Here is a 25,806-nt window from a genome sequence, read left to right on the forward strand (position 1 = left end):
TTTTTACGACTTGTACAACAGAGTGTTACGTCTCAGTCGACTAGAGGACTCGATGGTTTAATTATTTGTTTATATTTGTCAGTAGCTCACACAGTGGAAAGAAAGTCGGACAACCGTCGAAATACAAATAAATAAATTAAATAAACAAGTCATTGAAAATGACACAGTCCCCGTTAAGTTCTCTTTGTGCTCGTCATATTAAAGCGGAGGGGTTGTCGCGAGCATGTCCTTGAAACTTGAGTTCCAAGTGGCGTATACAACAGATTGTTTATTTACATCAAAACACTTGTTTCGTGTCATAGTAATATAGCCAAAATAAAAACAGCCGTTATTCAGCCATCTTTGATCTGATTATGAAACACACTGATATGTATGATGTATGTGCCAAATACGAATGAAAATGGTACATAAATTGTGGAAATATAGTAGCAAGGCCAAAAAGCCAGATGGCTGTCAATCGGCCATCCTTGACCAGATTTTGAAACAAATTGTCATGGACATGCATCCTAACATGTATAAAGTACATGTATGTGCCAAATTTGAATGAAAACTGACAGAGCACTTCCAAGATACCGCATAAAAAAAACAAAAACAAGATGCCTGCCAGTCGACCATCTTTGATCCAATTGCGAAATAAATCGTCATGGACATGTATCCTAACATGTATAATCTATGTACCAAGTTTGAATGACAACTGACAAAGCATGTCCAAAATACAACATTTTCAAAAAACAAGATGGCTGCCAGTCGGCCATTTTGAATCGAATTGCTAAACCACTGCATGTGCATATGTCCCACATAAGGTACTAGGCACATGCAAAGAATCAACGGAATCGGTCCACAGGATTCTGAAATATGACGTTGGATAGACTGACGCACGGACAGACGGACACACGGACGGACGAACGGACAGACTCAGGAACTCACGGATGGTCGGGGACATGTATCCTAACATGTATGATCTATGTACTAAATTTGAATGAAAACTGACAAAGCATGTCCAAAATACAACATTTTCAAAAAACAAGATGCCTGCCAGTCGACCATCTTTGATCCTATTGCGAAATAAATTGTCATGGACATGTATCCTAACATGTATAATCTATGTACCAAGTTTGAATGACAACTGACAAAGCATGTCCAAAATACAACATTTTCAAAAAACAAGATGGCTGCCAGTCGGCCATTTTGAATCGAATCGCTAAACCACTGCATGTGCATATGTCCCACATAAGGTACTAGGCACATGCAAAGAATGAATGGAATCGGTCCACAGGATTCTGAAATATGACGTTGGATAGACTGACGCACGAACACATGGACGGTCGGACGGACAGACTCAGGAACTCACGGACGGTCGGGGACATGTATCCTAACATGTATGATCTATGTACTAAATTTGAATGAAAACTGACAAAGCATGTCCAAAATAAGACATTTTCAAAAAAACAAGATGGCTGCCAGTCGGCCATCTTTGATCCAATTGTGAAATAAATCGTCATGGACATGTATCCTAACATGTATAATCTATGTACCAAGTTTGAATGAAAACTGACAAAGCATGTTCAAAATACAACATTTTCAAAAAACAAGATGGCTGCCAGTCGGCCATTTTGAATCGAATCGCTAAACCACTGCATGTGCATATGTCCCACATAAGGTACTGGGCACATGCAAAGAATGAATGGAATCGGTCCAAGGGATTCTGAGATACGACTTCGGACGGACACACGGACACACGGACGAACGGAGACCAAATTATAAGTCCCCGTTTTAACGGGGACTAATAAACGGTGCCAGCGATAGATTTTGCGAATGAAAGAACAAACTAAACGCAATCAAAGGCGCCGACCACTCGCGTTGGAAATAAACTAATAAAACGCGTTGCGACGAGAAATCTCGTCTGCATCTATCATTCACGCAAACGCACACACATGCTATTTTCGTATGTTGAATACGTTGGCAACGTCGTCAAATATTTAGCCCAATCACTGAATAAAAAAACATCCAAGCATACGTGCACTGTCGCCAGATAAAGTGAAAAAATGAAAACAAAATTACGTCTGCACTGTGCATTTGTAACAATAACCAAAACCATTAGGTTACATGCCAAAACTACCGACTCAGGATTCATCATACACAAATATAGCCACTTTCATGGAACTGTTATTTTTGTAATCCACTTTGTCGGCTCAGTTGATTTGGGAGCACTGATCCCAATTTTAAAAAAATAAAAATATTGTATAAAATAAAGACGCAGTTCCGTCTGTAGTCATATCCAACAGTTCACATGGACGTACTGGGAGCTCCATGGTCTCACAAAAATCATGTGTAGCATTATCACTCGCAACTTGAATGTAAATATTATGCAATAATAATGGTAAAGTTTAATCTCTGACAAATAAAAAGACGCAACAAATTGCCCTGGTGGTGTATTTGACCTCGAAAGCTACCGCATAGCAAACATGAACAAAATGATTTATAAACAGACTATAACTACAAACTAAACAAATTCTACTCAAATTAATTCTACAGTTTTGCTTTCTCTGGCGATCCTGTGCATAAAACTGAAATTTAAACAGGTCGGCATTTTACCGGTAAACCGGAAAATCAATGCATAAATTAACTTGTCAGAAGTGTGAATTGCCTCCTGCCAGTACGGTAACGGCCTTGCCGGTACGGCTAATGACTTTCGGGTACGGTAAAGAACCGGCCTGAACGGTGAAGAACCGGCCTGAACGGTGAAGAACCGGCCGGTACGGTAAAGCAGCGGCCGGTACGGTAAAGAAACGCATGCCGCAGGAGACTCACAGGAAACCGGCTTGGTGGTAATGATCAGTTCCCTAAGTTCTCTCTGATATAAATCATGAGAAAAATACACATTACCGATATATATAAGGCAAATCCTGTGTAAACCAAACCTGCAAAACTGAACACAACCAGAAACTGACAAAAAATTTTCAGTAGCCTTAGTTTTGGTTCAGATAGTCACTAGACCTCTATAAACTGAACAATTTTCTCAGTGTTCAGTTTACACAGGTTTAACATACTTACTGGAGCATCATTCAACATAAATATAAGTTCATCAATATCCTGTTTACCAAACGTCCAATTCTTACTCATTGGTAAAGATATTAGCTTCACTTTTTTACCAGTATCACCTTAAAAAAATGCATTGATAATCACATGATTTGACAATTACAACACAAGTAATTCAGCACTTCTTATAACAGAGGGTTAAATTTATTCGAAGATAATATTACCATTTGTTTATCTTTTTAGAAATTTCCGTTACATATATTTTGAACTCAAAATCATGTATTTTCTTCATGATCCAGGCACTTAATTTTAACTTACAGGCATACTGTAAACTGCTTCAATTGTGTGGGTCAATGGAAATTGGGTGTCAGTGACTTTTGCAAAATATTTGTTCACGAATACCATAAAATTATTATGGAAAATACTAGCAGCTAACAACAGAAAATACTAAAAGGTTTACAATATTCATCAATGGCAATAAAAAAAATAGGCCAATGGCCTGTTGCTCAACGGCTATTGTACAAAAGATTAGTGCTGAATATGACAAATACCCCAAAAGGCAGTGAGTGAGACAATAAAACAATGATAAAAGTGGAATTTTTTACAAAAATAACAGAAATATTCAATAAAATTAGAATCAAAGAGAGCTTAAAAAGAACTCCAGCGTGTTGAGAGAATAACATAACATGATATTTGCAATTATCTGAATTCGTAATACATGTATATACATGTTGTACCAAGTTTTGTTGAAATATGTTGAATGGTTCTTGAAATAGCAACCAAATATTCACGAGCTGATATGCAAATTAGATAATGTGTACGGACGGACGACAGACAGACAGACGGACGGACAACCGACGCAGGACAGAAACCCATCCCATAGGCTCAGCGGACCTATGGTCCATTGAGCCAAAAACTAATTTGGTGGGTTTGAGCAGCATACCACATTTTTCGCTATTAAATGCTGACAATTGTGAATAATTGCATAGATTAGACAATCTTGGTAAAAACATGTTTGATTCAAAATGTGTCATTTCAGATACTTTTTCAAATTGGCAAAGTTTGCACACAAAAAATTGATATTTCATGAAGGATCATAAACCCCCCACTCCCTCCCCCTGTTCCTAAAAGTAGGATATTTTTAATGGACTGAAAATGCGAAAATAAAAGCATAAATTGGTTTCAACTACAAAACTTAAAGATAGATTTTTGCCACTGTGACAAAATATCCCTTTGACTCGTTCCCCTAAACAAAATAAGTTTGTTTTTTGACAAATTTCAACAATTTGAGAACATTCTTATATATGTATACTAGGTAGTAGTTTGACTAAGAATTTTTGACAACAAACATTGAAATTAAACTTCAAACATGGAAATAAAAGTATACCTTCTTCAGTTATAAAGTCAAATCCATTTTTCTGGAAAATTTCCAAGTTATCCATCAATACTGATTCATTAACTGGTGTAAGTTCCAATTTCTGTGGTCTAAAAAAATGGCAATTATAAATCGGTAAATTTAGTCTGTGGAAAAACTGTTGTGAATCTAGATATTAAACATTAGGATGGATACAAACTAACAATGTACTCGCTGCCTAGTAGGATTTTTTCTTTACATGGCAAAAGTTAGAATAAAGGTCCTGAAACAATACTGTAATGATATGAGGTTATTACAAGGATACCAAAAAGTATACACGAAGACAATACAGCGAGAGTATCGACTAACGCAGCAGAGGTCGGTGCAACTGCGTACTGTCTGAGTGCATACTTTTCAGTATCCTTGTAATAACTTTATTTTGATACATGTTTTCTTCTCAAGGATACATCATGGGAATGCCGAAATACAAAAAGTTTAGAACAGATTGAGCGAACTTCTTTGTATAATCTCCTGTCAAACCCTGGGGGTTGCCATGTTTGTTTTTATTATTAGAGGATGCTTACGCGTGTAATTGATCCATATTTGGAATTCGCATTTCCTAGCATGGTAGGATGAAAATACCCTGTAAAACACCACAAAATTACGGCTTACCGTAACTTATGGCGTTACGGTCATAGATGTATAATAATATAATATATCTATCTATCATTGGGAAGATTTATGTCTGAAACGCCTGGTAACATTGAATAACTATCAAGGACTACGATTACCTACTACCATTTTCTATTTATAGTAAAATACTTTATTTTTGCTGGGAATAAATTTTCGCTATTTTTGCTCAAGGAATTATCAGTGAAAATAAAATTCAACGAATATATCTTTTTTCCTATATTTTACATTCATTACATACTTGTCAAAAATCAGAGAAAATTAATTCCAGCTAAAATAAAGTATTTTACAGTATTACATTTTACAGTCCCAGCAGCTTTCTCAAATTTAAAGATTTAATTACATTGTACTTATAAACATGGTTGTCCATGACAACAGATGAATGACATTTATGCAACCACTATTCTTTCATATTAGAACCAAAGTCATATCTTGAAATAATAAATAGATGAAAATATTTCTTACTGAATGAGTTTCTGACTTTGTATATTGGTGTGCTTTTGTAACATTTCAAAATTATACTTCTCGTCTGTTGCATGCTGTAAAAATAAAAATGCAGTAGTGATGAAATGTTGTGTTTTAACAATAAGTAATGTCTATAGTGGTAACCTAATGAAGTGTAAAAAGCCCAGAATTTTTGACCAGAATTTTTGAGTGGAACCTCCAAATTGCAAAAATGTGTGGGGAACTGCCAATTATGAGTTAGACCACCAAATTAGAGCAAGATTGCCAAAATTCAAGTGGGACTATCAAATGTAGGCAGGCGAGTAAGATTGCCAAAATGTGAGCAGGACCACTAAATCTGAGGGAGACTTGAATGGTACTATTATTATCTATCATTTATAACCTCAAATGCTATTATATCTACCTACCTGGTCAACTATGAACAAATCTTCTTTAATTTTAACAATGATAAATCCCAAGTTAAACTGTCCAATCACTTCCATATCTTTAAACATCTCTTTACTAGAGAAAATAAACATAGTAAGTCAACTGTATCCTTGTTTTTGATGAGGTCAACATTAAAACAATATTTATAATAGATGAATACAGATGTGGATCTCCAAGTTAAAACTTGTTATATCAGTCTGAAAGCACATTGCAACTGGGATAAGAGATGAAGAAATTTTGTTTTTTGTTTTCCTGTATTGAGAGTGAAATAGAAAATTATCCCATTTTAAATCTTTTTATGAATATATTTGTACAAGTTCTCATATGCTATTTATACATGACACTAATGGTTGACGATTGCCCTGAGCTGTAGTGGTGTTTTTATTACACTATCTTAGAAAATGTTATATAATAAACTTTAATTTGGCAATTCTAATATACAGTAGACAGTAAAGCATTGGGTACCAGGCATTGTATTTAGGTCAGAAGTTATATTTTATGATTATAACAGTACTGTTCAAACAAGTGATGGTTCTCATGTTTACTCCCTTCTATAAAGCAACTATGATTGCCATCTGATTAAAATTTGATGTAATGGTTTCATTTTTTAATACATATATTTTTTGTATTGAATAGATATTTTTGTTCGTTTTTTGGATTTACTTGTTAAGTTGTATTTTTCATATCGTATCCTGGTCGCCTTAACCAATGCTCTGATTGGTTGACTCTTACGCGAGATTTACACGAGATTTCTATATGCATTGAGTCAGATGTAGTTAAGGTGACTGAGATACAATATATAAATAACTTAATAACAGCAAGTAAAACCAAAAAAATTGGATTTTAATCAGTTTGCTGTGATTGTTGAAAATAATGTCTGACAGTGTACGGTAATCAACACTCAAAAAGTGATGTCATGAATATGTACCTAATTTTTCGTTGTAATTCTTCCTCGGCTGATTTATTGTCTTGTGGTTTTATCTCCGCTCTAAATGACCTCCCTGCTGTTTTGAAATCACTTTTAGCCCCTTTAACAAAAAACACAAGATTATAAAAATATGTGAATGAATTGTATACTTAGATTATCTTGAAATTAGAAAAGTGTTTCAATGAAATCACTGGCCAGTGAACTAATAGTTATAGAGTTGGGTCATGTGGATTCAGCATGATGGTAATTTGGTGAGGGTTGCTGTGAGCATTACTGTATACCGTAGTAATTCTAGGTATCTTAAGATGAGAATGCGTATGTATGAATTTATAGGATTTTATCATAATCATCTAGAATTTCCTTTATTACTATAATGAACAACTCAGTGTCAATTTTTGACTTGTACAATAACTTACTTGCATAGAAACTACATTGAACCCACTACTGTATTGTGGGTAATTCTTTATTACAATATGAATTTTTGTTACCATCAGTTTGGGCTTGATGTTCAATACATCGCCTCCTGATGTCATTTTTGTTCGCAATCATTTTCGCCATCATTAGAGGCTTTCATCAGGCGATGGGTAATTACTAAACTAACTGGTGTGTAGCGTAGAACACCACAGCTGTGGCACATGTATCTTTGTATTACAGTATCTATGCTGGGACACTTAGATGTTCATAAATATGTTTAAAGTTGATATAATCTACATGTAGTTCATTACTGTATGTTGTCAAATTTAATGTCACTTAATGATCTGCAAGCTCAAGACTGATGGAATATACAAAATCTGAGTATGTATCGTTCGAGATAATGTACATTTATTCCAATGACATAATACAATGTGCCAAAATGAGGACAATGATATGTTACAATAATACAAGTACTTAATTGTTCCTACCTTGACATTGTTTAAGTCTATTAGCAATACCAGGCAATGAGAATGGCACTTTTACTTCATGTCTTTGAATATTCACCTCTTTATCCTGTGAATTTACAGTAAAAAATATCAGTTTCAAAGTAACACCTCAAGTACCTAAATAGTTTCTGCATAAGAAATGTTCCTTCATCTAAGTAGCTTAGATCTGATCGGAAAAACTAAACTAAATGATGTGCTTAAAGGTCCTACAATGTCCAATGTATGTAATAAGTTTGAACAAAACATTCCATGCATGACCAAAAGCTAGTTTCGTTTGACAAATTTTTAACATTAAAAAGGCCACCATTTGGCCATCTGAATGTCAAACAAATAAATTTGCATATGTGGGACATATATATATATATTATTGGTCAAGGCATGTCAGCTGTAGAAAAGAATTCGCTTATTTAAAAACAAAATGGCAATTAGTTGGTCATTTTGAATCCGATCTGAAAATAAACTGCATCAAAGTCTCATAATGTACTACCGGTAAGTTTGAACAAATCTATCCATACATGTAAATGACGATGACCCAGTTCTAGATTACAGGGGGTATCAGAAATGGCTGCCATTCAGTCCTGATGAATTGGATAATGAAACAAAAGGCATATCTAACAATTGCAGGGTTATGTATTATCACTTGTATAAAAACATTTTGAAATTATAAATGCTAGTGAATTACTTACAACTTCTGTATTTTGTGAAGACTCATGCGACGTGCTACAAACACCATTATCTTCTCGTTTCCATCCTGAAATCTGCTCTATTTTTAACAATGTCTGTTTGCCTGCAGTACACAATGCATCAGTGGTATTCTCAGATCGTTGGCTACTGGCAGTGCTGCTACCAAGTGAACTTTGACTGCTACATGTGATATTACTGTCAATACTGAACCCTTCACTGTCTTGCTTCTCATCTTCTGTTTTTCCAATAGATTGTGATGATGCGATCACAAAATTATCCAGTCTTGGTTCTGAATAATGAAATGTACATTGTCAACAGCAGTCCCATACATGATTCATGCAATCGTAATTTTACAATACTGTGATCAGCATTTTTATCTCGCATCAGGGGGAGTTCTGCGTTCAATTCCTTGAGCCATTCGCTCACGCAACAGTATAAATTAGAAACAGTCTTCCCTGCCTTCTAAATATGAGGTGTTAGGTTTGGAAACTGGTTTGCAACTTATGCTTTTGAAATTAGCACCTAAGATAAAAAAGTCAGGGGATACAGTCGTGACTTCAATATCCAGAAATGTCACCTTGCAAAAAAACTATTTAAAGAATACATATTCAGTTTGTATTACTTACGTTTAGCTGGTCTACCTGGTGATTCAATGTCCACACTCCCAGAATGAGAATAGGCTCTGATGAGTCAAGTAAAAAAAAGATTTCTCATTTGATTAATTATAATGAACTTGTGATGCCATTATTATACCATGACAGCTGTATACTTGGATGGGATACCAATGAAGAACAAGAAATCCATCAGAGATGGCAGATCTCCCAACATCTTTATTACAAGTACTGGTTGAACATGTTATGCATTCTTAATGAGGTCACATAAAAATATATTATTAAATGTAGATCAGATTGTGTGCTCAATGTATTCAATAAAGGACTGGTTGAATGTTTCTACCTGCAATAGTGCTCCAGATATGATTTATACATTTTTAATGAGGTCACACAAACATATATGGTCATTAACATATTGATTAGATCTAGTGTGCAATACCTATTTATTAAGCACTGTGCAATAATGTTCCTGATGTAACTCAATATGAATTGACGGATTGACAGGTAGACGAATAGTGGTAACCACTAAATCCCCAAAAGGTAATGTGCTAGGGAATAATAAATGCATGGGTAAAAAACTGATACGGAATAAGAACTGGGTTACATCTGATGCAATTATTGCATGGGCATTGAGCTTATTTGATAAAAGAATTACCAACAGTGACACTCGTGGGCCCAACATTTTTAAAATAATAAAGGTTTTTTACAGAATTTGAAAAAAATCTATCCAAATCTAAATGTATATTGGATGAGCAGACATACCTTTTTAACCTTGAGAGTGTTAATGTTTGAATGGCTGGTCCTGGTTGAGATGGTGATTTCAATATAGCCATTGGTTTCTGATTCATTTGGTATAAAGCCGATCTAGGTTCATACAACTTTATCAAAGAAGACTGTGGGAAACATAAAATTATTGTATCAATATATGTGTATAAGCATGTGGTAAGGTGATTTCTGTAAACTGTTTTTAATGGCATAGTGAACCCCACTTAAAAAAGTACATGTCAAAAGTGTGGCCAATCAGGTGACTATACACTGAATGAATTGTCCACCAATCGTGTTGGGTTAATTAGGTAATATAACAAATGTGCCTAACTTATCAGGTGACTATATATGCTAAATGTGGTTGACCAATCAAGTGATTACATAAGCCATATTTATCATATTTATACACCAAAATTGTTTGATTAATCTGGTGACAATGGAACAAATGTGTCCAACTGCCTATTTACCAAACATGTTTTAATCAATCATATACACTAAATGTGTTTGGCTAATCAGGTGACAATACAACATGTGTTTAGCCAATCAATGGTCTATACATCAAATGTGTTTTAACTGATCAGAGGAATATATACAGCAATATTTGTTTCTTTAAGTGGTTATATGGCAATCAGGTGACAATCCATCTAATTTGGTCGACCAATCAACTGCCTATCACTGAATAAGTTTTACCCGATCTGGTAACTTTTTGTGCCAATCTTGTTAGGCCAATCAATTGGTTATACACTAAATTTGTTTAACCAATCAAGAGACTAGTTATGCCAAATATTTTGGTCCAATCAGGTGACAATATGCGCCAAATGTCTTTGGCCATTCAATTGGTTATTCAACTCATTTGTTCAACCAATCAAGTAACTAGTTAGTCCGATAAGGTGACTATATAAGTAAAATGTGTTTGGCCAATCAGGTGACAATACAACAAATGCATTATGGGTGATTAAAAATGCCAAATGGTAATTCTCACACAGATATAAACTTAGATTTCAGGGTGAAATGACAAAAATTCATAAATAGACTTAAAAGTATTTTCAGAGTGCTCAGTCCAAAAAACAGATAGTTGCAGAAAAGATGTGATGCGTTATTAACTAACCTTGACAACAGCCAGTAATGTTTTTTCTTCTGCAACCAATATTTGTCTTTTGTCTGGAGTGATATTCACATCTACACTCTCTAAGCAAATAATGAAAAGAGATAAGAGACACTACCATCCTAAGAATAATTGGAAATATCCTCATTTATATAACAATATTTACAGTTGTAAAGTATAAATAAGTGTCACTTCTTACCCTTAGACAATGTGATATCCAATACTACAAAGGGATACTGATGTCTATTGTACATGTGATACACTTCATTCAATACTTTAAATACCTGAATAGAATAAATAATTCAAAAATATGTACATATTATTATTGCATATGTACTGCAGTTTATTTTGATTCATTCCTAAAAATCAAAATCGGTATTTCCACACCCCATATGCAAATAAGGTCTGAGAGCAAACAAAGTAGTCCTTTCAGGAGTACCGTTTGTCAAAACATAGCAAAATTAAACAATATTTAGAAGTACGATATTTTTTCCTTGGGGTACATGAATATACTTGCCAAGCAAAATGAAACAACAGTAATGGTACTTTTAGGCAGTCACTTATTTTGACTGAAACTAATTTGCATATCACCCATGCAATAGTGTTTTTGGTAATTTCACGGCCGATATGCAATGAACATGGTATTTCCATTGGCTAACGAACTATTTTTATTTTGTAAACACATTTTCACACATTCACTAGCATTTCTGGCATGTTACATGTAGGTGTACATCACATGTATACTACAATTAATTGGGAGAACTTAATGTATGTTGACCACCTAGAAACTGAGTTTTATAAACCTTGAAGGATTCTTGGAAGATCCACCCACAGCCGGGATCCGCAGTAAAATCAGCGCAACCATCAACATCGAGATACCAGGAGATTTCTGCTGGTGACACTGCGACGTTACTCAGTTACAAATAAAGATTACCAACTCCAAATGAGCAACAAGACTCAGTCAATCCACGACCAGCAAGCAACATTACAAGCGAAGTTGTAGTTTGCAGCTCAGCTACGACGTATGTTGACGAAAGTCATCCCGTCAGTGGAGTACCACAGTTGCACGGCATGTTTGCCTATGCACAATTCTGTGGAGGAACTTTCAACTTCAACATAAACTGTGTACCATAGTCGTCCAGTTCAAGTTCTGGTTCTGTCGTGGTCCCAACTAAACGTCCATGAGTTATTTATTCGAACAATGACTCAAATTCAACGTGTGATTATTTCATTTTCACACAGACAGTGACACACCTTCTACACTGACATGCATTGCTAGAGTGTAACACTATCTTGGAACATATTAATGGGCAATGGGGTTCCCCGGCCTAAATTCCATCCCAGTTTGTTGCACGTTCTTTTTTTAATATGAAATAATCAAATATGGAACATATGTAATAATAACAGAACCCCACACCCTCCCCGTGGCTTTCGTTGCGTATGGAAGTTATTTTCACTCAAGATGCGGTGTATTTTCGCTTCCCTTGTGAAAGTACGGCCATAGGAAACACTGCATCACTCGTGAAAATAACTTCCATATGCAACGAAAGCCACGGGGAGGGTGTGGGGTTCTGTCATAATATTACATTACAACTGCAGACTGAGTGAGCACACTCTGCAGGTATTTTGGAAAAGACAGCCTTGGTTGAGATAGCTCTGCTGTTAGCAAATATTCATCAAAATTAAAGAATTAAACATGAAACAAATCTGAGAGAGCTCTACCTGTGGTACTGATATGTATATTATCAAAGCAATTGGACAAAATATCACTTTTTACTAAACTGTCGACAGTCCTCGGCCCTAATGTAATTGTCGAATGCGTTTGATGGGAAATGCGAACCATTTCACGCGAAGGACTTTAGTCCCGAGAGACTGTCACTGTCTGCAGGTTTCTAGTTGATATTAATAATTCATAGTTGATGCTGACGTCACAAAATAAATTATATGCAAATTAACATAATGTATGCAAATTTATTCTAAATAACCCCTAAATGACCCCATGAATACAGATGTTCACGTTATGAACACAATGAATACAGTCACTCCCTCCAAACTATTAAATTGCCTAGAACCAAGCAAACAATGTGCATTGTTTGTGGCAGTCAAATAGAAAATATAGAAAACCAAAGACATGTGAAGAAATCAAAATTGTTATGGCAGAGACATAAATCTACTACATCTTGCCAGTTTGTATGCGTGCAGAAAATGTGGACTGAGAGCGTCGACTCTACATAAAAACATGGATGAGTTCAGGAAGAAATTTCAACAAACTAACCGAGAGTTATTGGAAATGTCCCAGGCATTTCCCTCTAAGAGAATGGCAACTGAAAGTGAGGGATCCCTGGTTTCGAAACAAGTTCTTTTTGACAAAACGAATGTCAACACGGCACGCAGACGAACACATCTCTCCCCTCTGTGTAGTTTGCGAAAGTGTCTTGCTGGTATTCTTTGCAAGAAATATCATGGTAGTCTAAGCGTTCCAGCACTTTTATAATGCATTCGTCAAGATTTGTTTGTGTCATGGTATCAAAAACTGATGTGGAAAGTGTTGCGAGCACGTATAGTATAGTCAAAACAAACTTTGCATAAGTCGTGGGTGATCCTAGTAGCCAGAGACACCTGACCCTGTTCACGTTTGGCGACAATAAAATGATAGACACTGCGCGACTATTCATTTGCATATGAAAGTACCCGGATCTGGTAAGAAATCTTACCAGTGAATTGCAGCACCGAACAGTTGGTCGGCACTCCATACTTCCTTACCCGGCGTTCGCAATTTATTCACGCCTATTACGTTTATACACAATATTTATTAATAATAACAGATTAATATTAGGTACAACTGACTGTTGTCAGTTTAACTTTTTACCAAAAATGACAAAATATTCACTAAAATTAGAGAATTAAACATATCATCATGAAATGAACAAATCTAAGTGAGGTCTACCCAAGGACATATACAATATTAAGTATCAATGCAATCAGGCATGTAGTTTTCAAGAAGAAGTCGAAAAAGTTGACAGGGGCGACAATGATGCACAATCCCTCACATGTCATAAGATAAGCTCCACTCGACAAAGTCAACAGTGGATCTAACAAAGCCATATGTGTTCAAACGTACCTTACTGTAGTCACATGGTCTTTTATTAATAAAACAAAACTGTCTATCACAAGTGCTCCTTCCCAATCCATGGTCAGGCTTAGAAACTAATCCGGATAACCTAGAAAATTAGATTTTATATAAAATCTCAAATTTTTATTTTGACCTACACATGATGAGATTATGAAGTGAAAACACAGAAGGGGAATTCTTGGTAATCACACCACATGAATTAAACATAGTCATCTCAGTTAGTGAATACCAACAATGAGATACATGTGTTCTCTGTATTTTTAGTATGTAGTATTTGTAGTACGTCAATTACAGAAGTGTGGGTATGGTCAAAATAAATATTTCAATAATAAAGTATACATTAAATACAATTTTGTTTTATATGTGCTTCTACGAGAAATACAATTTATATTTATTAAACATAATTTTATAATATTCTGATAGAAATTTTTTTAATAATTACAAATAAGCATTTATTATGTTAGAAAATACAATTACAACATCATCTGATTAAAGTTTATACATTCTTATGTGGGTGACTATTAGGTTCATCTATGCAGACAAGGATATGATCAGTGAAAGATAGAGGATATGATAGAGTTAATTACTTGAAAACATCTGTGTTGAGAGCACCTTTATTCAATCCATATTCTGTACATACTTCTTCACTTGGTGTACACTGCTCAAAATTCAACAATGTCTGTAACTGTAAGAAAAACTTATTAGTTCACTAATTTAAACATAGTTGAACTCTGGTGACCTTGCCCTTTGTTATATAATATAATTCCCTTTATCATAGTTTATTTCAATATAAATATGCATTGTCATAATTAATTTTGAATACAAACAAGTTTTGGGGTTGAACCAACAGTGGGGAATCAGTCTACCGAATGTCCTTAAAAGATGTAAATATCTTACAAAAACATTGGTGCCTTATTTGTTTAATTATTTTAAGGGACATAATTTCCAGCTTTCTTCAAAGTAATTCAGATATTTTAGTATAAAAACAAATGTCTCATTGAAAAAAAAAAAGTGCTGCATTTAGATGTGAATAGATTCATAAAACATGCAAGATAACAGAAAATTTTAGCTGGCTTTAGTCCAAGTATTTTGTACAGGTGTCTGTCAAAAATTAATGATTCACTGAGACAAATATGAACTGCCTCATTGTGTGACTACTATATTATATGAAAAGTAAAAAAAAACACCCTTTATGAATAGCTCTCATGTTGCAAGCTCTGCTTTGTATGCAAATCAACTTAAATAGTTAGTTGGTGTCCAGTGGAGGGAGAAGTCAACAGTACTGGTGCCTCCTGAGAATCTACATCTTCAAACACTGCAATCTTTGAAGTGCGTTTTTAAACTAGTATTATAAAAACTCTATCATTCTGTTCTAATAGCTGAAACATATTCCTGTGAGTTTTCATTTGTCGAATGAACTGTTTGTCAAATACAGAATACATATATTTTAGAATAATTTTCTTTTTAAAATGTGGATGAAATGTTTTGCTTTTAATGTATTTTTTATGTATTGTTTTTGATTTGATAACTTTGAACTAAACAGATTTTCTATTAGCTTCAGATCTTGATCAAAGTTAGGCACCCAGTTCATAGGAGTGCTTATATTAATTTTCTGACATCTTGTTTTCTGTAAAGATTTTATTGGTAGGTTTGCAAATGTGTATCAGACTGTGCAATCTCTCCATGAGTTGGTTTTGAAACCCAGTATGGGATTCTGAGATACATTACCAAGGATATTATTACAAGATAAATCATTTGCTTCATTGAACACATACAACAATGCATATTTCCACTGAGATCAGTGACCTTTGATGTGTATCACCAGTGATCAGTCAAGTAGAAACAGTCAAAATATTTTATCAGATTTTCTCAATTTTTGCATGATATTTTCATACAGGACATCTGTTGTTCAAACTCAGGGAAGACTTTATACTGATGAATAAGGTGACCAAGTTTGATAAAGTTTGGAATAGAATTAGTAAAGTTATTATGCACACAATAACAATTATTAACGACGACAACGACAACAACAACGACGACGACGACAACGCCGGACAAAATTTTTCCATTAATATACCTTTCCCTTCCATCTTTGATGGTACGGGCAAGGTAAAAATACTTAATAAGTTAATTTGCATATTGTCAGCTATCATTTCCAAAAAAAATCGTCTCTTGATTGTTATTCACAAATATGAAAAAAATTGAATATCTTATGATGTACTATTACAAGGAACCACAATCAGCCCAGGCATGTCAGAGATATGGAACCAGAATAGCATTTTAAAACAAGCAGCTTCTCGGCTGAGATAGCTCCGCTGTTAGCAATGCACATTTGAAAATTGTGGTTTTCAACAAGAAGTCGAAAATATCACTTTTTACCAAAAATAACAAAAATACCTGGTATTCATCGAAATTAGAGAATTGAAGATATCATGACAAAATGAACAGGCTGAGATAGCTGCGCTGTTAGCAATACACATTTCAATTAAAGAACAGAAGATATCATTAGAAAATAAACATGTATAGTATCAACGCAATCAAACTTGCTGTTTTTAACAAGAATTCAAAAATATCACTTTTCACCAAAAATGACAAAAATATTAAAGATATCATCACGAAATGAACAAATCTGAGAGAGGTCCACATGTAGTGACCTATATGCATAATATCAAAGCAATTGGACTTACGGTTTTCAACCAGAATTCCAAAATATCACTTTTCACCAAAAATGACAAAAATATTAAAGATATCATCACGAAATGAACAAATCTGAGAGAGGTCCACATGTAGTGACCTATATGCATAATATCAAAGCAATTGGACTTCCGGTTTTCAACAAGAATTCAAAAATATCACTTTTTACCAAAAATTACAAAAATATTCACCAAAATTAGAGAATTGAAGATATCATCACAAAATGAACAAATCTGAGAAAGGTCCACATGAAGTATCTATATATGTAATATCAAAGCAATTGGACTTGCGGTTTTTAACAAGAAGTTGAAACAAGCAGCCTGTCGGCTGAGATAGCTCCGCTGTTAGCAATGCACATTTCAATTAAAGAACTGAAAATATCATTGGAAAATAAACAATATGTATAGTATCAACGCAATCGTACAAATCTGAGAAAGGTCCACATGAAGTATCTATATATGTGATATCAAAGCAATTGGACTTGTGGTTTTTTTTTTGTTTTTTTTTTATATCTATTTTTTATTACTTTAAATAAATACATTTACAAAAAAAAAGAAAGAAAAAAAAAAAAAAAATTACAAAAAAAAGAAAAGAAAAGTGGATGGCTTAAAAGAAGTGGAAGTGGGGGAACATTATTGATAAGCTGACAAATCTGGCTAATAAGTGAATTACTCATAATTAAAATTATTCCATTTTTCATTAAATTTAGACATTGAACCATTATTGATAGCTATTTGTCGCTCTACAATGCGAGTGTTTAACATTATACTCTCCACGACTTCCACCTTTGGGACAGAACCTCTTTTCGATTCAGAATAGAGGTGCTGTTTACAGATTAAAATAAAAAGGTTGAGAAGATTACAATAAAAACTGCCATGTATTCCAAAACAAATATCCCTGTCAGACAATAAAATATCAAGGTTTGTCCATTTTTTCCAGAGTTGCTGACATTTCCCCCAAAATCTTCTAGTAATACCGGTAGTACATGTAATAAAAAGATGCTCAAGAGTTTCAATATCAGCGTTACAAAAAGTGCACAATGTACTATCAACTAATTTCCATAAGCACAAAGTGTTATTTGTGTAAATTGCCCTATGTAAAAATTTATAATGAAATGCCTGCAGCCTGGAATCAAATGTACAGAGAAATGGTAGTTTAAAAATGGGTTTCCAATCTTCGTCCGGAATTCGAATTTCAAGCCGTTTTTCCCATTTATTTTGACAGCCCAAAGGAGGTACATTTTTCCTAACCAAATCCGAATACATTTTTTTGTGAGGTTTAGGTTTGTCTCTAACATTAAGGACAAAATAATTGTCAATTGAATTTAATTTCTTAGGATTCTCCTGCAACTCCTTTTTCCATGACCTGGGAATAGCTTTTAACACAGATTGAAATTCCAAAAAATTAACATTGCAGTCGTATTTACACTTGAAATTTTCATAACTTAAAAAATGACCATCATCTCCTAATAAATCATTTACATACCAAATATTCTTTTCCTGCCACAACCTCCTGTTGACATAATCATCTTTTATAGCAATATTTGAATTATGCCACAAAACCTGACTTTGATAATTAAATTTTTAATGATTTATACAAGAATGCCAAATGTCCATTATTTCCGACCAAAAGTTATTTTTAATTGAAGTAATATACTTTTTAATAAAATTTGCATCTGCTTCCCAAATCTTATAATGTCCAATTTTCCTAAAAATATTAAAATAAAGTATTTTCCACGGGTGAGCACTTTTTTCTTGGGACTTTTTAATCCAAGTTAATTTTAACGCCTTGGAAAATAGTGTTAAATTAGGTAAATTTAAACCACCATATTCAACACCACGACTAAGAGTAGCCCTGGATATTTTAGCTCGCCTACCACTCCAAATAAATTGATTACTGTAAAATCTGTATTAGAAGCCGCGACTTCTATTAAAATGGTAGAATGCAACAGAGAGGATGCGGCTTCTATTAGAGCATCTACACTTATGAGAAATAATGAATTTTTGATTCTCAATTATTCAAAAAGATTGGGTGCGACTTCTATTAGAGATGCGGCTTCTAATACAGATTTTACGGTAATAATTGCATTAAGACGATTCATAAGTGCACTAGGAGGGGATGGCAAGGAGGAAAATAAATGGATTAGTTGTGAGATTGCAAGATTTTTAACAATTGTAACTTTACCCAAAAGAGATAGTGGTCTACAGCCCCATGAAGCAAACAAGGAAGAAATTTTTCTCAATTTATCTTCATAATTTAAGACCACCATGTTTTCTAAATTAAGGTCGAAGATCAGTCCCAATAATTCAAAATTATTTTCTAACCATATTAAATTAAATGTGGGGCATATTCTGTCACTGCATCCCTTTTTTGACCCAAACCAAACAGCCTTTGTCTTGCCTACATTCAATTTCAAGCCTGAAACTAAAGCAAAATTCTTCAGTACCTGGAAGACAGTACGTAGAGAGGATTCTGAACCATCTAATGTTAAAAATGTGTCATCTGCATACTGACTTAATAATAATGTTTTACTATCAATCTTTATTCCTTTAATATCACGATTGTTTTTCAAAGCCTGGGCCAGAAATTCGACTGCAATAATAAAAATGTATGGAGACAAGGGGTCTCCTTGCCTAACACCCCGGGATACTTTAAACATTTCACTTGCATGTCCGTTATTTATAACACATGAGACAGAATCCTTGTAAAGACATTTAACCCAACTCCTCAAAGAAGCACCAAAATTAAATTTTAAGAGAACCTCATCAATGTAGCTCCATTCAATAGAGTCAAAAGCTTTTTCGAAATCCAACAATAACAACAGACCAGGAATTTTGTTAAGCTCAGTGTACTGCAACATGTCATACAAGTAACGAGTATTTTCACCAATGAACCTATCTTTAATATATCCAGTTTGAGAATCACTAATAATATCCGGAAGAATCGTTTTAAGTCTCTCGGCTATACAGCCTGAAGCCAGCTTGTAATCTGTATTCAATAATGAGATCGGACGCCAATTTTTTAGAATGGATTTGTCCTTATCTTTCTTAGGAATTAAAGTGATAACACCTTGTTTTTGAGACAATGAATAATTAATAGACTTTACTAGGAAATAATGAATATCGTTCCAGAAAAACTTATAAAATTCACAAGGAAATCCATCACTACCTGGTGTCTTATTATTTTCCATTTTTTTCAAAACTGATAGAATTTCTGTATAAGTGATCTCACCATTGCACTGTTCTTTTTGAATTTCAGACAAACTGGGGGATAGGACTGAAAAACAATTATCAATCGGTACAGTAGGTTTCGAGGTATAAAGGTTTTCATAAAACAATTTTTCAGTGTACAAAATTTCCTTAGGGTCTGAAATTGACCGGTCATCATCCACTTTCAAATGTGTTATGGTTTTATCAATATAATTCCTTTTTTCTAAGTTTAGAAAAAATTTAGTATTACGCTCACCATGCTCAACCCATTGAACTTTCGACCTCATTATTGCCCCCATTCCGATTCCCATATATCCTCATCCCCGATTTTGCAGTGTATATCTTGCAAACAATAAATATTAAAATCTTTGTTTTTTAACCAACAGAAAACATCCCTTCGTTTTTCTGGAGTAGAGCACCCCTGAACGTTTAACGACAATACTTTCAAATCACTCATTATAATTTACATATGGTATTTTCCTATAACATAACCCCACACTAAAACTTAAAGCCATCCACTTACAAAAAAAACACAAAAACCACAAAGAAACAAAAAAGTAAAATTGAACACAGTAAGAAAAGAAAGGGGGAAAACTCTCCCCCTCCACCAAAAAGGCAGATGAAAATAAAAAACCAAGAACAAAAACGCACTGCTGGTTGAAAAAAGGCTCTAATTTAAATAAGAGCAGTATCAAGTTGTTTTGTTGTTGCTAGTCTCACTATGAAAACTTAATCTAATATAAACCTGCGACTAAAATGTTTGATTCGCCAAGTTCACAAGAAGTTTTACTCTGAAAAGTTTAAACAGATTTTAGAACGCATTGCGAATCTTTTTCTTTTCTTTTGCAGCCAAAGCTGCTTTCCAAACTAAAGCATTTTAAATAGCGTAATTCACGTTTTGCAGTATTAATATTTCCCCTGATAACACATTTTTTTTAAAGCATAGAACAATGACATACAATTAACTGTATCACGTGATTCCGTGTAATATTACACCCAGCAGCTATGCTATTTTGTTGTACAAATATGGCATAATACGTATGCAATAAAACAGAAAAGGCGTGTAACTAAAAAGTAACATAAAGTCGGTTAAATAATATATGTATATGTATACTTAATATTACTCAATGAGAAAAAGGATATTAATCTCAATCTTCCAACTACCAGTTGTACCCGATCAACCTTTATCAAGTTCACAAAGCATGTTGGTCAACTGCTGAATTCCATTGTTGTCACCTGCATGAATAAGTGCTGAAAAGAACAGCGTACAGCTGGATATGAAATACGCAAATAGTTTTCTCGCTACACAGATAAAGTTATGAAATGTTTTATTCTTTAAATATTTTTAGTTGTCCATCTTCCTGGTACTTTATTATTGCTGGATAGGCGATAAACGGTCGCGAATCTGGTTTTTCACTTTTCAATTTTCGTAGCATCGGCAACACATTTTTGCGAGCGGCCCGAGTAGCAGCACAGAAATCTTCTGATATAAACACACTATTTCCTTTATACGGCTTATTTGACAAACACTTTGCCGCATTACGGCGTACATTCTCCTTAGACCGGAAACGTAGAAATGACACATAAATGGGACGAACTCTATCTCTCCTAGTCGTAAAAGTCGGAGTCCTGTGGGCCCGTTCAATCTGTATGCTCCCGTCTAGCTTCATGTGATTCTTAATAAAATCTTGAATGAATTCTACACAATTTGGTCCTTCTGCCATTTCAGGAATATTGTAGAAGATTAAGTTATTGCGGCGCAGCCTATCATCTAAATCATCTTGACGGGTTCTCAATTTACTACCTTCACTTTTACTAACCTTGTCCATTTTCAAGTCGTTAATCTCAGCATGTGCGTGTTCTAGAGACTTCGTCAAGTCCACCTGTTCTCCACGTAAATTGACTAGTTCACTCTCTATTTCTTCTAATTTCAAGAATTTATCCTCAATTTTATCCAGTCTACATAATATTAAATCCAATTTTTCGGAATCTGTCAGTTTCGGTCTCTCCATACTGCTAGTAGTATGCATGGCAATTTCTTCGTCACTTTCTACACGACATGCCTTGCGGGGTGCTCCATCCATCTGTGGACTAATGACGTCATCAATATGGCTGTCAATCCCTGTCGACTCACCAACAGGACTGCGGATATCCCTTGGACATTTCTTTCCTGTTTCACGGACATTCCCAGCCAAATTTGGATCTTCACTCCCGGACATCACTAACAATCACTTATTAGCACGTTATTTCGTTATAATTGTCACAGGTATTTAAAAAAAAAATAGAACTCGACGAGACTAGCACGGTGTCTGGTGTTACCTAAAACCGGCGCATGCGAGACTTGTGGTTTTTAACAAGAAGTCGAAAATATCACTTTTTACCCAAAATGACAAAAATATTCACCCAAAATAGAGAATTTGGGATTTTGACATGTAATGAACAAATCTGAGAAAGAACCATCCAAGGTACTTGCATATCAAATTTAAAAACATTCTGACTTGCAGTTTCGAAGTAGAAGATGAAATTGTAAAGTTGACGACGATGCACAATCAGTAATATGAACAGCTCCGCTGTGTCGACTTTGTCTGAGAAAGGTCTATCTGTAGTACCTATATGTATAATATCAAAGCAGGTCTGCCCAAGGTACATATATACCAAGTATCAAAGCAATAAAATTTGTAGTTTTCAAGAAGAAGTCGAACAAGTAAAAAGTTGACACATACGATGACGAACAATCACAGATATGATAAGCTCTGCTCGACAAAGTCAACAGCGAAGCTAAAATCAAAGAAAGCTTAGAAAGAACTCCCATTACATTACTTAGCCAACTCAAAATTACTTAGCTGAAAACTAATTATGCAAATCAGAAAATTAATATGACCAGATTTGAGTGTAAAACTAATGAGGTCTGCGCAATGTAACAGAAAATCTATGTCTACAAGTTTAATTGAAATGTGATTAGAACCAAAAAATTATGAATTATTATGCTTATTAGGGAATTAATATGAACAGATTTTTACCCCAAACTAATTAGGTTTGTACATTGTCCTAGAGCATCTTTGTACTAAGTTTCATTGAAATGGAATAATTAGCACCGTGAAAACTCCAAAATTTCGACCCCTCTAAAAATTTGACCGCCTATTTATTTGCCGGGTTTCGGTGTTTTATTTACCTCCAAATTTTCGACTCCACTAAAAATTGCCGACTCATTCTTATTCGAAAATTGCGACCAGTTTTAGTTTTCCCCCAAACGAAAAAAAAACCGATGTGAGCGTTCAAACGGGACCTTCCTCAAAGGCATGAATCCGGGTTTCTGATTGACTGAGAGATTTTTATTTTATTGGTAACGAAAATATATTCTAAATAAACGAAGTTTCAAATAAAAACGAACACAAAAATCTCGGCATGCTGCGTTTCTGAATTGTTGATTATTACTGTACTCAGTAGTGATTATAATAATGTACACAAAATAAATTTGTTGAATGGTTATGAAATACAAATAAAAGTCAACTTAGTTTCATCGTAAGTGAATGATTCCGGTCTCGTATAAACGTTTGATGCTGTAGGATATCCGCCATGTTCTCTTAGGTCAAATAGGTCAAATCGCTAATTAACCAATCAAAAAGCTGGATGATGCGAAAACGGCATGATTTTTTTTAAATAAAAAAATTAGTTGTTTTTAAAAAATAAACTGGTCATCTGAAGAATAATTTAACATTGTTCACAGTGATAACAGCTCATTCTCGAAAGGAAGCTTACCCGCTCACGCTAGTCACGATAAAAATCATACACGTGTTCTCTTGAATAGACAGACGTCAATGACTACGGTAAAACTTAGACTCTATTTTAGCCGGCAGGATTGATTGAAATGTCCGAAAAATGACGCCAAAATACACCTTAAAAGTCCCATTTTATTTTCTTAAATCCCATTATATTTTTTAATCCAAGGGCGAATTTACGGCAGAATTTGGTCCCTCAAATCACCGGTACGGTGCTCAAATAAGGGACACGTGAGCTTTGATTCTAACCGGATACATTGCACTGGGTCGGGGAGATCGTTTGCTAAACTTCCATGTATCTTTTGTCCAATGGGTACCTGTACTTCGAACATTCGCAAGTTTTCCTAGGTAGTGCGAGACAGCTTTGTCTTTTGACCTATTAGTTTTGTGCTGACCTCTTCTCCGCGTCTTGATGTTTTGTTTTGCTTGTCATAATACTCACTGATTGATGACTTTGTTTAGATTTTGAGTTACAACTCGGCCACGACCTTTGCTTTTACCGTGAAACATGAGGAAGTTTACGTCAATTGACGGACATTGCATTTTTTAAAAACTAATGAAGCACACTGTCTATCATCCCCATTTTTTTTTGCTGATTTCTATTCTGAAAAATTCGACTGTCCGAAAATGCACCTTAATTTTGACTCTAAAAACACGTCACATTTCTAACACAAATTATTTAAAACCAGTCGAAATTTTGGAGTTTTTACGGTACTTTAGATATCAGTGTGAAAGATTAAAATTGGTTAATTATGCAAATTAGGTAATTAATATGTACAGATTTTAACCCACAATTATTCAGGTCTGTCTATTGTCCTACAGCATCCATGTACATTCATTGATATGTGATGTATAGTACCTGAGATATCAGTGTGAAAGTTGGTTAATTATGCAAATTAGGTGATTAATATGCACAAATATTTACCGGAAACTAATTGGGTCTGCATAATTCTAGATTCATTGAAATATGATGATTAGTACTTTAGATATCAGTAGAAAAGCTGAAAATTAATTATGCAAATTAGGTAATTAATATGCACAATTATTTACCCTAAAACTAATCAGGTCTCTGCATAGTCCTAAAGGATCTATGTACCAAGTTTCATTGAAATGCGATGATTAGTACTTGAGATACCCGTGGAAAAGCTGAAAATTAACTAATTATGCAAATTAGGTGATTAATATGCACAAATATTTATCGAAAACAATCAATCTCTGCATAGTCCTTGAGTATGTAAGTACCAAGTTTCATTGAAATGTAATGCTAACTACTTATATCAAATGCTGAAAATTAATTAATTATGCAAATTAGGTAATTAATATGTACTGATATTACCATAAAAACTATCAGGTCTGTGCAGTGTCGTATGACATCTATGTACCAAGTTTCATTGAAATGTGATGATTAGTACTTGAGATATCAGTGGAAAAACCGAAAATTGACTAATCATTATGCAAATTAGGTAATTAGTATCCACGGATTATTACCAAAAACTAATCAAAACCTAGCATTAGTTCAGAGCATCTATGTACCAAGTTTCATCAAAATCCAATGAGTGGTTGTTTAGATATCAGTGGAACAGTCATGGAACCACTAAAAAATAGCTAATTATCATGCAAATTAGGTAATTAATATGCACGGATTTTTACCAAAAATTAATCAAATCTGCGCATATGTTCAGAGCATCTATGTACCAAGTTTCATCAAAATCCAATGAGTGGTTCTTTAGATATCAGTGGAACAGTCATAGAACAGCTAAAAATTAGCTAATTATCATGCAAATTAGGTAATTAACGAGCATGGATTTTTACCAAAACCTAATCAAATCTGCGCATTGGCCCAGAGCATCTATGCACCAAGTTTCATCAAAAACCGATGTATGGTTCTTGAGATAGCAGTGGAACAGTCGGACACACATACACACATACACACACACATACACACATACACACATACACACATACACACATACAGACACACTAACTGCAAAGACTCCCATTTTG

At 34.4% G+C, this 25,806-nt stretch overlaps 1 protein-coding gene across 1 annotated transcript in view; it reads right to left on the minus strand.

The window, feature by feature from the left end:
• The window catches only part of LOC100368527 (mismatch repair endonuclease PMS2-like), a 33,701-nt gene that overhangs the window by 2,779 nt on the left and 5,116 nt on the right, over nt 1-25,806 (minus strand). The window contains exons 9-21 of the mRNA XM_085502485.1: nt 14,708-14,805; nt 14,109-14,208; nt 11,187-11,271; nt 10,991-11,070; nt 9,880-10,010; nt 9,133-9,188; nt 8,509-8,795; nt 7,805-7,889; nt 6,903-7,002; nt 5,956-6,049; nt 5,549-5,622; nt 4,427-4,524; nt 3,055-3,161 (exon numbers count right to left, since the gene is read on the minus strand). Of these exons, the coding sequence (XP_085358611.1) occupies nt 3,055-3,161; nt 4,427-4,524; nt 5,549-5,622; nt 5,956-6,049; nt 6,903-7,002; nt 7,805-7,889; nt 8,509-8,795; nt 9,133-9,188; nt 9,880-10,010; nt 10,991-11,070; nt 11,187-11,271; nt 14,109-14,208; nt 14,708-14,805 (1,395 nt within the window). The remainder of the gene's footprint in view (nt 1-3,054; nt 3,162-4,426; nt 4,525-5,548; nt 5,623-5,955; nt 6,050-6,902; nt 7,003-7,804; nt 7,890-8,508; nt 8,796-9,132; nt 9,189-9,879; nt 10,011-10,990; nt 11,071-11,186; nt 11,272-14,108; nt 14,209-14,707; nt 14,806-25,806) is intronic.

The sequence above is a fragment of the Saccoglossus kowalevskii genome, chromosome 8 (genome assembly GCF_978046115.1).
Source record: "Saccoglossus kowalevskii chromosome 8, keSacKowa6.1, whole genome shotgun sequence".
Classification (NCBI taxonomy): Eukaryota; Metazoa; Hemichordata; class Enteropneusta; family Harrimaniidae; genus Saccoglossus; species Saccoglossus kowalevskii.